This window comes from Salmo trutta, chromosome 39, assembly GCF_901001165.1.
Source record: "Salmo trutta chromosome 39, fSalTru1.1, whole genome shotgun sequence".
Taxonomy (NCBI): domain Eukaryota; kingdom Metazoa; phylum Chordata; class Actinopteri; order Salmoniformes; family Salmonidae; genus Salmo; species Salmo trutta.
In genome coordinates, this window is record NC_042995.1 from 13,605,850 (window position 1) to 13,618,129 (window position 12,280).

General features: G+C 45.5%; 2 protein-coding genes across 2 annotated transcripts; both read left to right on the plus strand.

Moving 5' to 3' along the window:
* Positions 1-3,031: 3,031 nt before the first annotated feature.
* Positions 3,032-4,912, plus strand: cldn10a (claudin 10a). The gene is made up of 5 exons (XM_029741012.1): positions 3,032-3,304; positions 3,823-3,984; positions 4,068-4,149; positions 4,274-4,380; positions 4,911-4,912. Coding segments are annotated over exons 1-5 (573 nt in total). The 5' UTR covers positions 3,032-3,084.
* Positions 4,913-7,050: 2,138 nt separating this feature from the next.
* LOC115179732 (claudin-10) lies at positions 7,051-10,168 on the plus strand. Its single transcript, XM_029741432.1, has 5 exons — positions 7,051-8,320; positions 8,625-8,786; positions 8,893-8,974; positions 9,073-9,183; positions 9,289-10,168. Exons 1-5 carry the CDS (start codon positions 8,056-8,058, stop codon positions 9,674-9,676), a joined length of 1,008 nt encoding a protein of 335 aa, XP_029597292.1. The 5' UTR covers positions 7,051-8,055; the 3' UTR covers positions 9,677-10,168.
* The last annotated feature ends 2,112 nt before the right edge of the window (positions 10,169-12,280 follow it).

Below are 12,280 nucleotides of genomic sequence, written 5' to 3' on the forward strand. Positions count from 1 at the left end.
TCAACTGAGACTGCTCTTCTCTGTGTCACGGAGGCTCTCCGCACTGCTAAAGCTAACTCTCTCTCCTCTGCTCTCATCCTTCTAGACCTATCTGCTGCCTTTGATACTGTGAACCATCAGATCCTCCTCTCCACCCTCTCCGAGTTGGGCATCTCCGGCGCGGCCCACACTTGGATTGCGTCCTACCTGACAGGTCGCTCCTACCAGGTGGCGTGGCGAGAATCTGTCTCCGCACCACGCGCTCTCACCACTGGTGTCCCCCAGGGCTCTGTTCTAGGCCCTCTCCTATTCTCACTATACACCAGGTAACTTGGCTCTGTCATATCCTCACATGGTCTCTCCTATCATTGCTATGCAGATGACACACAATTAATCTTCTCCTTTCCCCCTTCTGATAACCAGGCGGCGAATCGCATCTCTGCATGTCTGGCAGACATATCAGTGTGGATGACGGATCACCACCTCAAGCTGAACCTCGGCAAGACGGAGCTGCTCTTCCTTCCGGGGAAGGACTGCCCGTTCCATGATCTCGCCATCACGGTTGACAACTCCCTTGTGTCCTCCTCCCAGAGTGCTAAGAGCCTTGGCGGGACCCTGGACAACACCCTGTCGTTCTCCGCTAACATCAAGGCGGTGACCCGATCCTGTAGGTTCATGCTCTACAACATTCGCAGAGTACGACCCTGCCTCACACAGGAAGCGACGCAGGTCCTAATCCAGGCACTTGTCATCTCCCGTCTGGATTACTGCAACTCGCTGTTGGCTGGGCTCCCTGCCTGTGCCATTAAACCCCTACAACTCATCCAGAACGCCGCAGCCCGTCTGATGTTCAACCTTCCCAAGTTCTCTCACGTCACCCCGCTCCTCCGCTCTCTCCACTGGCTTCCAGTTGAAGCTCGCATCCGCTACAAGACCATGGTGCTTGCCTACGGAGCTGTGAGGGGAACGGCACCTCCATACCTTCAGGCTCTGATCAGGCCCTACACCCAAACAAGGGCACTGCGTTCATCCACCTCTGGTCTGCTGGCCCCCCTACCTCTGAGGAAGCACGGTTCCCGCTCAGCCCAGTCCAAACTGTTCGCTGCTCTGGCACCCCAATGGTGGAACAAGCTCCCTCACGACGCCAGGACAGCGGAGTCAATCACCACCTTCCGGAGACACCTGAAACCCCACCTCTTTAAGGAATACCTGGGATAGGATAAAGTAATCCTTCTACCCCCCCCCCCCCCCAAAAGATTTAGATGCACTATTGTAAAGTGGTTGTTCCACTGGATATCGTAAGGTGAATGCACCAATTTGTAAGTCGCTCTGGATAAGAGCGTCTGCTAAATGACTTAAATGTAAATGTACACTTACTGTAATGCAATAACCAAAAGGAAATCAAAAGCTGACACACATTCTTTCTGCAGACATCTTTGGAAAATGTGGTCACATAAATAATGGAGGGAGATTTTACCGTCATTCTGTTACCAAACTTTACATCTGCACTGTTCTTCGAGAAAATGTGTTTTTGTCAAATTTGATGTGGAAATTGTTCAAAGTAGTCCTTGTGCATTAGACTGAGTCTCAGCCATTCTGTTACAGTGGAATTGCCCAGAAACTATTCCTTCAATTCCCTAGAATAAATACTTTGGTCTTTAATGTAAAACTGGACTTACAGTTTCTGGTCAATATGTAACCAGCCACAGGAAGACACATCCACAATAACAGGAAACTAAGGACAATATGTGTGATCTCTCTCTCGCTCTCGACCTCCCTCCTTCAATGTGAAGCCCTTGTTTCATTTCGAACAGCCAAACACCCCCCATCCACAGGAATTGCCATTTCTGCAGCAAAAATAAACAAATATGACAAGACATGTTGGCATTTGCTGAAATTTCAACTTCTACGTCATTTTCAACATACAGAGACAACCTCTACTTTCCTTCCATCCAGAGACAACCTCTACTTTCCTTCCATCTGCCCTGATGTGAAGGAAATAAACCAGTGAATACTTGCTCATGGCTTTCACCAATCCTGTGTTTGTTTGATCTGGATATTTTCAGATAAAACAAAGAGAGGAAACGCCCCTATTAAAGTTTTAGCATCATGGCTCAGTACACCCTCATGTGGTTGCATGAATATTTTATATTTTCTCTCCACTTGGTGGGGCTATGAGTTAACAGATAGGCCTACTGAACACCAGATAACTGCAACATTTATAACACATGTATGAAACATTTATAGCAGGACATTTTATAATCAAATCAATTAGTATAATTGTAAAGAAACTATGTGTTACTAACCTTTGCAACGAGGGAACAAAGGTCTTCCTCTGTCTGTCTATATGCTGAACAGTCGCTTATTGTCAATTCTTCTGTCATACACACACGTCAGTGTCTTAGCGCTGTTTCCTGTCCACCAACAAACATTTAAAATCCTTTCAATTAGCCTACTGATCCACTCACTGACCCCCGCTCCTATCACTCAAATGACTACTGTGGAGTGATGTATGTGTGTGTGTGTGTGTGTGTGTGTGTGTGTCAGTGTGTGTGTCTCAGTGTTTGTGTGTGTATGTGGCTCAGTGTGTGTATGTGTGTGCGTGTGTCTCAGTGTATGTGTGTGTGTGTGTGTGTGTGTATGTGTGTGTGTGTGTGTGTGTGTGTGTCAGTGTGTGTGTCTCAGTGTTTGTGTGTGTATGTGGCTCAGTGTGTGTATGTGTGTGCGTGTGTCTCAGTGTATGTGTGTGTGTGTGTGTGTGTGTGTATGTGTGTGTGTGTGTGTGTGTGTGTGTGTGTGTGTGTGTGTGTGTGTGTGTGTGTGTGTGTGTGTGTGTGTCAGTGAGGGATGTGTATCCTTGGGATTAGTCCACAGGTAGAGGTGCAGAGGCTTGAACACAGAGCCCTCCCTGTTGAGCATAAACCAGGCTACGACTTCTTAACCACTGACACACTTCACCTCCTAACCATTCATCCTGGACTGACTCTCTGCTCTGCACTCCTTCCACTATCCTCCACAAACATACAGTCTCATCTGCCACTATTGCCGTTTACCAGCTTACCTGACCCAGCTCTACAACAGACAGGACAGGACTATCTGAGGAGGATGAGCAACATGGCCACGGAGATCGTTGCCTTCATCGTGACCATATCTGGATGGATCCTGGTCTGCTCCACGTTGCCTACTGACTACTGGAAGGTGTCCTCCGTGGATGGGACGGTCATCACCACGGCGACCTTCTGGTCCAACCTGTGGAAGACCTGCGTCACGGATTCAACAGGAGTGTCCAACTGTAAAGATTTCCCCTCCATGCTGGCTCTGGATGGTCAGTTCAAACTTTAGCTGGTTGCTATTTTTGCTGTGATGTTGTATTGTCATTGTAATTGTATGCGATTATGTGTATTTTTGTGTTTGCTAATGTGTTTGTGTGAATGCATGCGTGTGTCTGTTTGTGATTATAATGGAGTTGTGTGTGTGTGCACGTGTGCGTGCGCACGTGTGTGTGTGTGTGTGATTTCTTTGACCTAATCACAGATGTGTTACATCCTGAGCATCCGTCTCCTGGGATGAATGGCTGGCTCTGAAAAAAGTGGTATTTGGAATTTGATAACCCTATTGGTTTGTTGGCTTAAGCCCAAGAGCCTCTAAAAGATACACTACCAGAGGCCAGAGCAACATTTGAACCGGGTGTTCAAGCTGCCATTTGAGGATACAATGCTTTTAAAGTGGCAATGAGAGGAAAATTGAGAAAGTCAGAGCACTTTTACAAGTGTGAGATAACTCTGTGTTTGTCTCTTTATCTCTCTCTCCCTCACACCCACACACACCCACTCACCCACCCAGGGTATATCCAGGTGTGTCGGGGCCTGATGATCGCGTCTGTGTGCCTGGGGTTCTTTGGAGCCACCCTGGCCCTGACTGGAATGAAGTGTACCAGGATCGGTGGCTCAGAGAGCACCAAGGCCAGACTAACAGGCCTCTCAGGCCTTCACTTCATACTCAATGGTGAATATTCATTATATTGTGTGCTTGTTGAACTACTCCTTGCTATTTAGACCAGAGCTGAGTCCTCTCCGTTTTCTCTGCAGGGCTTTGCTCCTTGACTGCATGCTCCCTGTACGCACACAGGATCACATCAGAGTTCTTTGACCCACTCTTTTTTGCTCAAAAGTAAGTGTTCAGCTTAACTGTGCTACTTAATGTCCTACTGTACTGCATGTTGACAAATGAAATGCAGTGAGCACATGTATTTACTAACTGGCTTTACTGGCTCTGCCCGTCCTCTCGTTGCCAGGTTTGAACTGGGCGCAGCGCTCTTCATCGGCTGGGCTGGCTCTGTGCTTTGCATTTTAGGAGGACTCATATTCTGCCTCTCCTTGTCAGAGGGCTTCAGGCAAGTTTGTACAATTAATTAAACGATGATCAATTACAAAAAATGATTACTTTGATAGATGTGTTTCCCCCCCTCCCATTTACTCGGTGTGTTATGTAATCTGTAAGTACTGTACGTTTCTCAACATCATATTGACTGAGACACAGAAATCGAAAGTTATCCATAGTAGAGTAGACGGATCGTAAAGCCTGTCATTCAGTAACTCAACGAAGCAGTTTAATATGAACTGTAATTAAGTTGTTTAAGTACTGGGATATCCAGGGATCACTGTCAACATCTTGTCTCATAGTGATAACAGTATAAGGACATGCACTGTATGTTGATGACTGAATGTTTTCTTTGTGTATAGTATTAACGTATTTATGTGAAAGTCACCTTGGGTGGGGGGCCTAGGGAACTAGTGTATGGGGTGGGATGAATTGGCCTCGATCCGGAGACTTCTGTCTACTGAACTTGAACTGTTTTTACCATGGAAATGGAATGAGGACACTGTATATCTGAAAGGAGTAACCCTTAGTGTTTTCCTCTAGTCGAGCAGAGTACTCCTACAGTGGTGCTACGTCTATGGTAACCAAGCGTCACAAACCCGGCAAGTCTGCCAACAGTTTCTACAAATCGCCAGTTTCCACAGACCCCCGAGACCCAGCAGAACACTCAAGGCAGTTTGGAAAGAACGCCTATGTGTGACAACGGACGGACCACTGGCGTTGCCATATGGTCATATGAGGTGACCCTGGACTATTTGACCCTTGTGTTAAGCTTGTTGAGGTCACCTTTTCATACCTCTTCAACCAGAACCCCAATTCCTTATTGAGACGGATTCCTGTGTGATTACATTACCTAAGGGTGTGATGCATGCTACCTGCTTTTATTTTCCTTAATATGGCACTTCTTTCCAATGCACTGTTCATAGAACACCGTTTTTGATATGCCAAAGGAGACTCCTTCCTGTCCCTGTGCCTCTACTGTATACCTGACTACTTGAATGATGTCACCCCTGTGGCACAAACAATGCTGGTAGAAATAACCCTTGAAATCAGCAAGAGGAAATAGACAAGCTGTCGGTTCCTCTCTAAAACCACATTAGGTAATAAATCAGATAAGCTTGTTTTCTTCACGGGGCAGGAAATTCTGTTTGGCTAGGATCGCAATAACTCCTGGGTCACCTTGAAGGGACAAAGTAACAATTCGGTTTGGCTAGGATCACAATATGAACTCCTGAGTCACCTTGAAGGGACAAACGAACTTGTGCTCTTCCAAATCCATTGTTGTTCATTAGATATGAACAAATATCAGGAATATGTGTCCGTTTGAGGTCATCTAAAGACATTACTCGATTGGTTAATTCCTGTACATCTCCCAATATGTTGTGATCAGTGGCAATGTCAATAAATGTTTTGGTTTTTTTTGCATACAAGAAGGAATTCAGTGATCATTTTCTCTGAATGATCTGATGAAAGAACATTCATTAAGTATTAAGGAAAGGGGGATTGAATAAGTGGACTTTTTAATTGGGGGATTTAACACTTTGACATGGACCTCTGTATGAGTGTCTCATGACAACTACCTCCGGAACTCGACTGTGGAGCCAATGCCTGTCTGCCATATGCTGTCACTCTTTAGCAGACCACAAGCGAAGCCTAGATGAAGAAAGAGTCAATAGAGAGCATTGTGTGCTCTCCAGAACTGTCAAGTTCTTGTATTTTTGTAATATACCTCAAACTGAAAGATGGCCCCCTACCAGCCACCACGGACAGAAAGGGGCTTCCGTTGCCTCGACTGATCACAGAGTTACCAATCAACAGCAGTCCTGCCCTAGTTGATCTTTGTTCGGACTCGGATATGGGAATCGGAAGTTTCCTCCACCGCCTGCCATCTATCTCCACCTTCTGATCAATGGAAACCTTAACCCTGTTACGCGAATCCTCTTGGCCCTCCGAGCCGGGGCACTCTCACCAGCTGGCATGGAGCTACAGCTGGCAGCCGCCCCGTGCTCCCTGCTCCAGTCCTGTGTATCCGTAAACAAGTGTCGGGTGTCCCGTAGCTCTGTTTGGTCAGAGGACCTACTCTGACTACACTACTAAGTTAGGATGATAGCCAGACATCTAGACAAAATCAATAATGGTGAGTGATTTCACATTTTGATGTCCCATATTTTTCAGAATGATTCCAGAGATGAATGCACCATTTAAAAAAGATACAGTTTTATTGCACGCAACAAGTCTAAGATTCCTCATTTGTATGGATTGAAGCATCAGAAGGGCCACATGATTCACAAGCATCCATAATTCATGTCTATTTTGTTACATCAGATTCTAAATTCAAACATGAAGGCCACCAGCAGAATCCTTGCCCCAAAAAGCAGTTTATTTATGCCAAATTTACAGATATTTGTTTGTGCCAGAAAATCCCTTATGGACAATTATACTACTTTTAAACATACAAAAGAATCAAGTACTTTTCCATACAAAATACACAAGTTGACTGTGATTTGGACTGTGGTTGAAGCACGGTTCGGTTGCATTTCAACAAGACACCACCAGAGAGCAGTATATCTATACTTTATTTAGAAGACAGATAGAATCAAACTATTGACAGATAGAAATTCAAACAATGCTCTGTGTACTGTATGCATCTTTGGATGGAATCTTACTTAATATTTCTTAAATTATCATGATAGGTTATTATGCAGCAGGTATTTGTGCTTTATAACCCATGATTAACGTGAGGCCCTGCCAGCGAACACAACCACTCTTTTGTTCTTTCTATGTTATTAGCCCTTTATTAATGAAACGCATGAATTTCCACCATATAGGTCCATGCATCACAACAGTGGGTCCATTCCAATGTCCCAATAACTTTGCCAATAAGCCGAGGGACTCGGTACAAAGAAGACCCTTCTCATCTTCACTCACCACAAGAAAATCCATCACTCCCCATGCAACTAATACCATCAGAGAGAGCCATGGATTTAAGCATAATTATATGAGGTCGAAGACGTTATGTTTTAATTATATACGTAAAGCAGGCAGCACACCTAGCTAATAACCTACCGCAGCCCGAGGCAATGTCAACGGACAATGGAAGCGCTTCAATGGACTCTGAAGTTGTAATTCCTCAGGTAATGAGTTCTTATTAAACTAGTTAAGGTCAGACCAGCACTGTATTTAAAATAATGATGATCTTGAGATGAGATGAGGTTTTGGCGTAGCCATTGGGCCATACTAGGTCATGTTTATGTCCTTCGAATACATTTGATCAGAATGAGTCAAATAATTCAAAACCCAAGGAATCAGCTTGGGACATAGAGATGGATGTTTTTGAAACGTGAGATAAACGCGTAGGTCAACATTTTTAGCACCCAAACGCGTAGGTCAACATTTTTAGCACCCAAACAAGGTTCTGGGAACCTGAGCAGCAACAGACCCATATCCACTCTCATGCAGTATGGGAAAAGTGACAACCAGGTAGTCACACTGAGCCCTGCTACCAAGCTGTATGACTGGGATGAACAGGTTTCTTCTCTATCACAGCACAGCAGGAGACTCAGGCTCCACTGGATGGTGGCTCCACCATTGTATAGACGAGAGAAAAAGGAATCGCCAATAAGTCAGATCTTGAGAAAAGAAACACAACAGAGACGGTCATAATAAGATAACTTGAGGGTTGTCTAGCTATAGAGCATGTCGACTGACTCCACACACCAGAGTATCAGGATGAAAATCCGTGTGATGCAGATCTGGGGCTTCCTGATGACAGTGCTGGGCTGGATCTTTGTGGCATGCACCATGGCCATGGAGGGCTGGAAGATCACGTCCATCGGGGGCATGGGCGGCTCGGCCATCATCAAGGTGGCCTGGTACTGGTCTAACCTGTGGAAGGCCTGCTTCACCGACTCCACTTCTGTCACCAACTGCCAAGACTTCCCTGTGCTCTGGTCCGTGGACAGTAAGTACCATAGAGACATGCATAATATATTGTGTTGTAATTCTACTTCTATGGTGGGTATGAAGTTGTATATGAACAAGAGGGACACATCTGAAGACAGCCTGTTAAGTTAATTTACCCCCCCAAAAAATAGGTTTAAAACTAATTCTGTTAATATGTGACTATTACTGTACTTTATCTTTTAAGCAAACTTCTGTGAGTTTAGACTGTTTCCATACAGTGACATAGGTTATCCCACTGACGTTATAAAGCCTACCGTAGTGTAAAATGTGACCTTACGTTTGGTTGTGTTCTTGTCAACCAGACCACATCCAGATTGTGAGGGGCCTGCTGATGGGTGCTCTGTCTGTGGGGATGCTGGGGTTCGTACTCAGTCTGATTGGGATGGAGTGCACCTTCCTCGGGGGCAAGGACAAGGCGAAGCACAGGAAGCTCTTCACTGGAGGAGTCTGTCACGTCATCAGCGGTAAACACGGGTCTTTCAGTTCACTTCTCCCTCTGTGAAAGCTACCTGGTAGATGCACACTGTAGCAGATTGAGAGTAGCTGACTGACTCACTTCGTCTTATGCAGGCATACTGGCTGCGTCAGGATATGCTGTCTACGCTAAATACGTCTCCGGGGAATACTTCAACCCCTATTTTGATGGATTAAAGTGAGTTGACTTGGATGCAGGTTTTTCCATTCAGTTACAAGATAATATTGATTCTCTGTCTCTCTCTCTCTCTCACTCTCTTTCTCACTCTCACACAGGTTTGACCTGGGGACTCCTCTGTTTCTTGGCTGGGTGGGATCAGCGTTCCATATGACAGGGGGTTGGTTCTACTTGGTCTCTGTGTGCAAACTGCTCTGTGAGGACGAGAGGTGAGTACAAGCATAGCCAGCCTCATCATGGAATAGTTATTCATTTACTCATAACACATTTTCCATTGATTTGTTCTTTCTCATTTTGTGCGCTATCTCTCCCAGCAAAAGTCTAGTCATCCCTGAACTTCCCGAGGTTGAGAGCGACCAGGCCAAGTCCACCACAGTACAGTCCCCAGGATCCCAGATCACCTCCAAGATCAAGGTTTCACCTGCATCTAAGATTTCTTCCAAATCTGCACGCTCAGATGTTTCTGCCATCTCCTCAAGGTCTGGTCAGTCCGGTCGCGTGTCCAAATCAGAGCGGTCTGGACGGTCCTCGAACTCCGGGCAGTCCTCGAAATTTGGCGGTGGGTCTTTGACGTCTGGTCGTCCACCGAGGTCTCATGGGTCAGTGCACTCTGAGGTGAGCAGCAGCAGCAGTAGTACAGCGCGGTCCAGCGGGTCAAGAAGGAGCGAGAGAGAACCGTTTATCAAAAACTCCTACTTATGACCTGGTTCTGTGCATAGTATGTGTGATTTTGACTGGACCGAACTGAAGTAACAGTTGTATATACTCCATATGATGATTAGGGCTGTCAGAGTTCATCTGTTAACTCAAGTTAACTTTTTTGAATTTTAGTGAACTAATGTTTTTGAATCACGACTAATCACATTGTCTGAAAGCTTTCAAAATACAGTGAAAACATCCCAAATACATCATTTATACAGCTAAAAACAACAATTTGATGTCAAAACAAGTTGACAATGAGGTTTGTCAATTTACCTGATTTGTTAACTGTTACTTTGGACAACTCAATTTGAGCAAATTCTGAATTTGCAATGAATCACAACAAATCCTTTGATTAACTCAATTAAATGTTTGAATCGTTTGACAGCCCAATAATGATCCAGTTGTGATTCTGTATGTGGGGGAAAGTCTCTGTATCTAATGGCCTGTTTCCTGGGAGTGTTTCATTATCATCAAATAAACTGCTTCATCACATTCATTGTTTCATGTATTGCTATTAATAACGTCATTAAAGCAGGGCTGTTCTGCCTTTCATCAAGTTCTGTCACGACTTCCGCCGAAGTCAGTCCCTCTCCTTGTTCGGGCGGCGTTCGGCGGTCGACGTCACCGGCCTTCTAGCCATCACCGATCCACTTTTCATTTTCCATTTGTTTTGTCTTTGTCTTACACACCTGGTTTCACTCACCCAATTACTTGTTCATTATTTAACCCTCTGTTCCCCCATGTTTGTTTGTGAGTGACTGTTCGTTGTATATCGGTCCGTTATTGTGGGCTCGCTATATTGCTTTGCATTTGTGTATTTTGAGTAAAGTACGTTGATTACTCAATTCTGTTGTCCTGCGCCTGACTCTCTACACCAGCTACACACAGGACCCTTACAGACCTGGTGTTGTTCTACTCATATCTGCTGTCCTGCGCCTGACTCTCTACACCAGCTACACACAGGACCCTTACAGACCTGGTGTTGTTCTACTCATATCTGCTGTCCTGCGCCTGACTCTCTACACCAGCTACACACAGGACCCTTACAGACCTGGTGTTGTTCTACTCATATCTGCTGTCCTGCGCCTGACTCTCTACACCAGCTACACACAGGACCCTTACAGACCTGGTGTTGTTCTACTCATATCTGCTGTCCTGCGCCTGACTCTCTACACTAGCTACACACAGGACCCTTACAGACCTGGTGTTGTTCTACTCATATCTGCTGTCCTGCACCTGACTCTCTACACCAGCTACACACAGGACCCTTACAGACCTGGTGTTGTTCTACTCATATCTGCTGTCCTGCGCCTGACTCTCTACACCAGCTACACACAGGACCCTTACAGACCTGGTGTTGTTCTACTCATATCTGCTGTCCTGCACCTGACTCTCTACACCAGCTACACACAGGACCCTTACAGACCTGGTGTTGTTCTACTCATATCTGCTGTCCTGCGCCTGACTCTCTACACCAGCTACACACAGGACCCTTACAGACCTGGTGTTGTTCTACTCATATCTGCTGTCCTGCGCCTGACTCTCTACACCAGCTACACACAGGACCCTTACAGACCTGGTGTTGTTCTACTCATATCTGCTGTCCTGCGCCTGACTCTCTACACCAGCTACACACAGGACCCTTACAGACCTGGTGTTGTTCTACTCATATCTGCTGTCCTGCGCCTGACTCTCTACACCAGCTACACACAGGACCTTTACAAGTTCTCTCTGACTCCGTGTTGTGTTGTTTTCCCTTTTCAAATGATTCAACTGTAGTCTAATCGAAATCAAGATATTTTCAGATATAGAAATAATCACCAACTCTTTTAGATGTTACTTTTCTAATATCGTCAGCACAGTCATATCTGCCAAAGCATTCAGGGATGTTGCCTGTAAACAGTCTCTGTTTTTGGTGTTGCCACTCAATTCTGCCCGGACACTGTTTCCTATTTAAACCAAGAGTGATATGCCGCACAGCTGACAGACCGATGCTCCCATCTTGTGCTCTTCTAAGTGAATATGGAATCATTTTTAATGGAGGCATTTTTGTGAATTCCGTGACTAGATTGGATGAAATCAGTAACCTTGTAATAGCTCCAGTAACTTACCCTCGGTAGTCCCTGTGAGCAATCCTCTCCACCTTTCCAGACAGAGGCATGTGGAGGAGGTTGGTTCAGATCCTGGGCCTCGTGGTGTCCATGCTGGACTGGGTGTTTGTGGCCTGCACCCTGGCTATCGGCTACTGGAGGGTGGCCCAGGTCGGGCGCCACGGTGGGTCCAAAATTGTCAGTGTGACCTGGTTCTGGTCCAACCTGTGGAAGGACTGCTCTGAGGACTCCACCGCTGTAGTTAACTGTGTGGACTTCTGTGGACGGTGAAACGTGGTTTGAGTACTAGAATCTCTTGTCTCGTATCTGGTATCTCTGTGAGGAATAATCAGGAGTCTTACGGGTACAGTGTCTGTTAATATGCATTTTTCTCTAAATTGAACTTAATTAAATAAAGCATATTGGCAGGTTAACACAGCTATGATACATAGTGACTAATACAACGATACATGATAGTTGCGATATATTTTATTTGGCTAAGCTAGGTTCGATT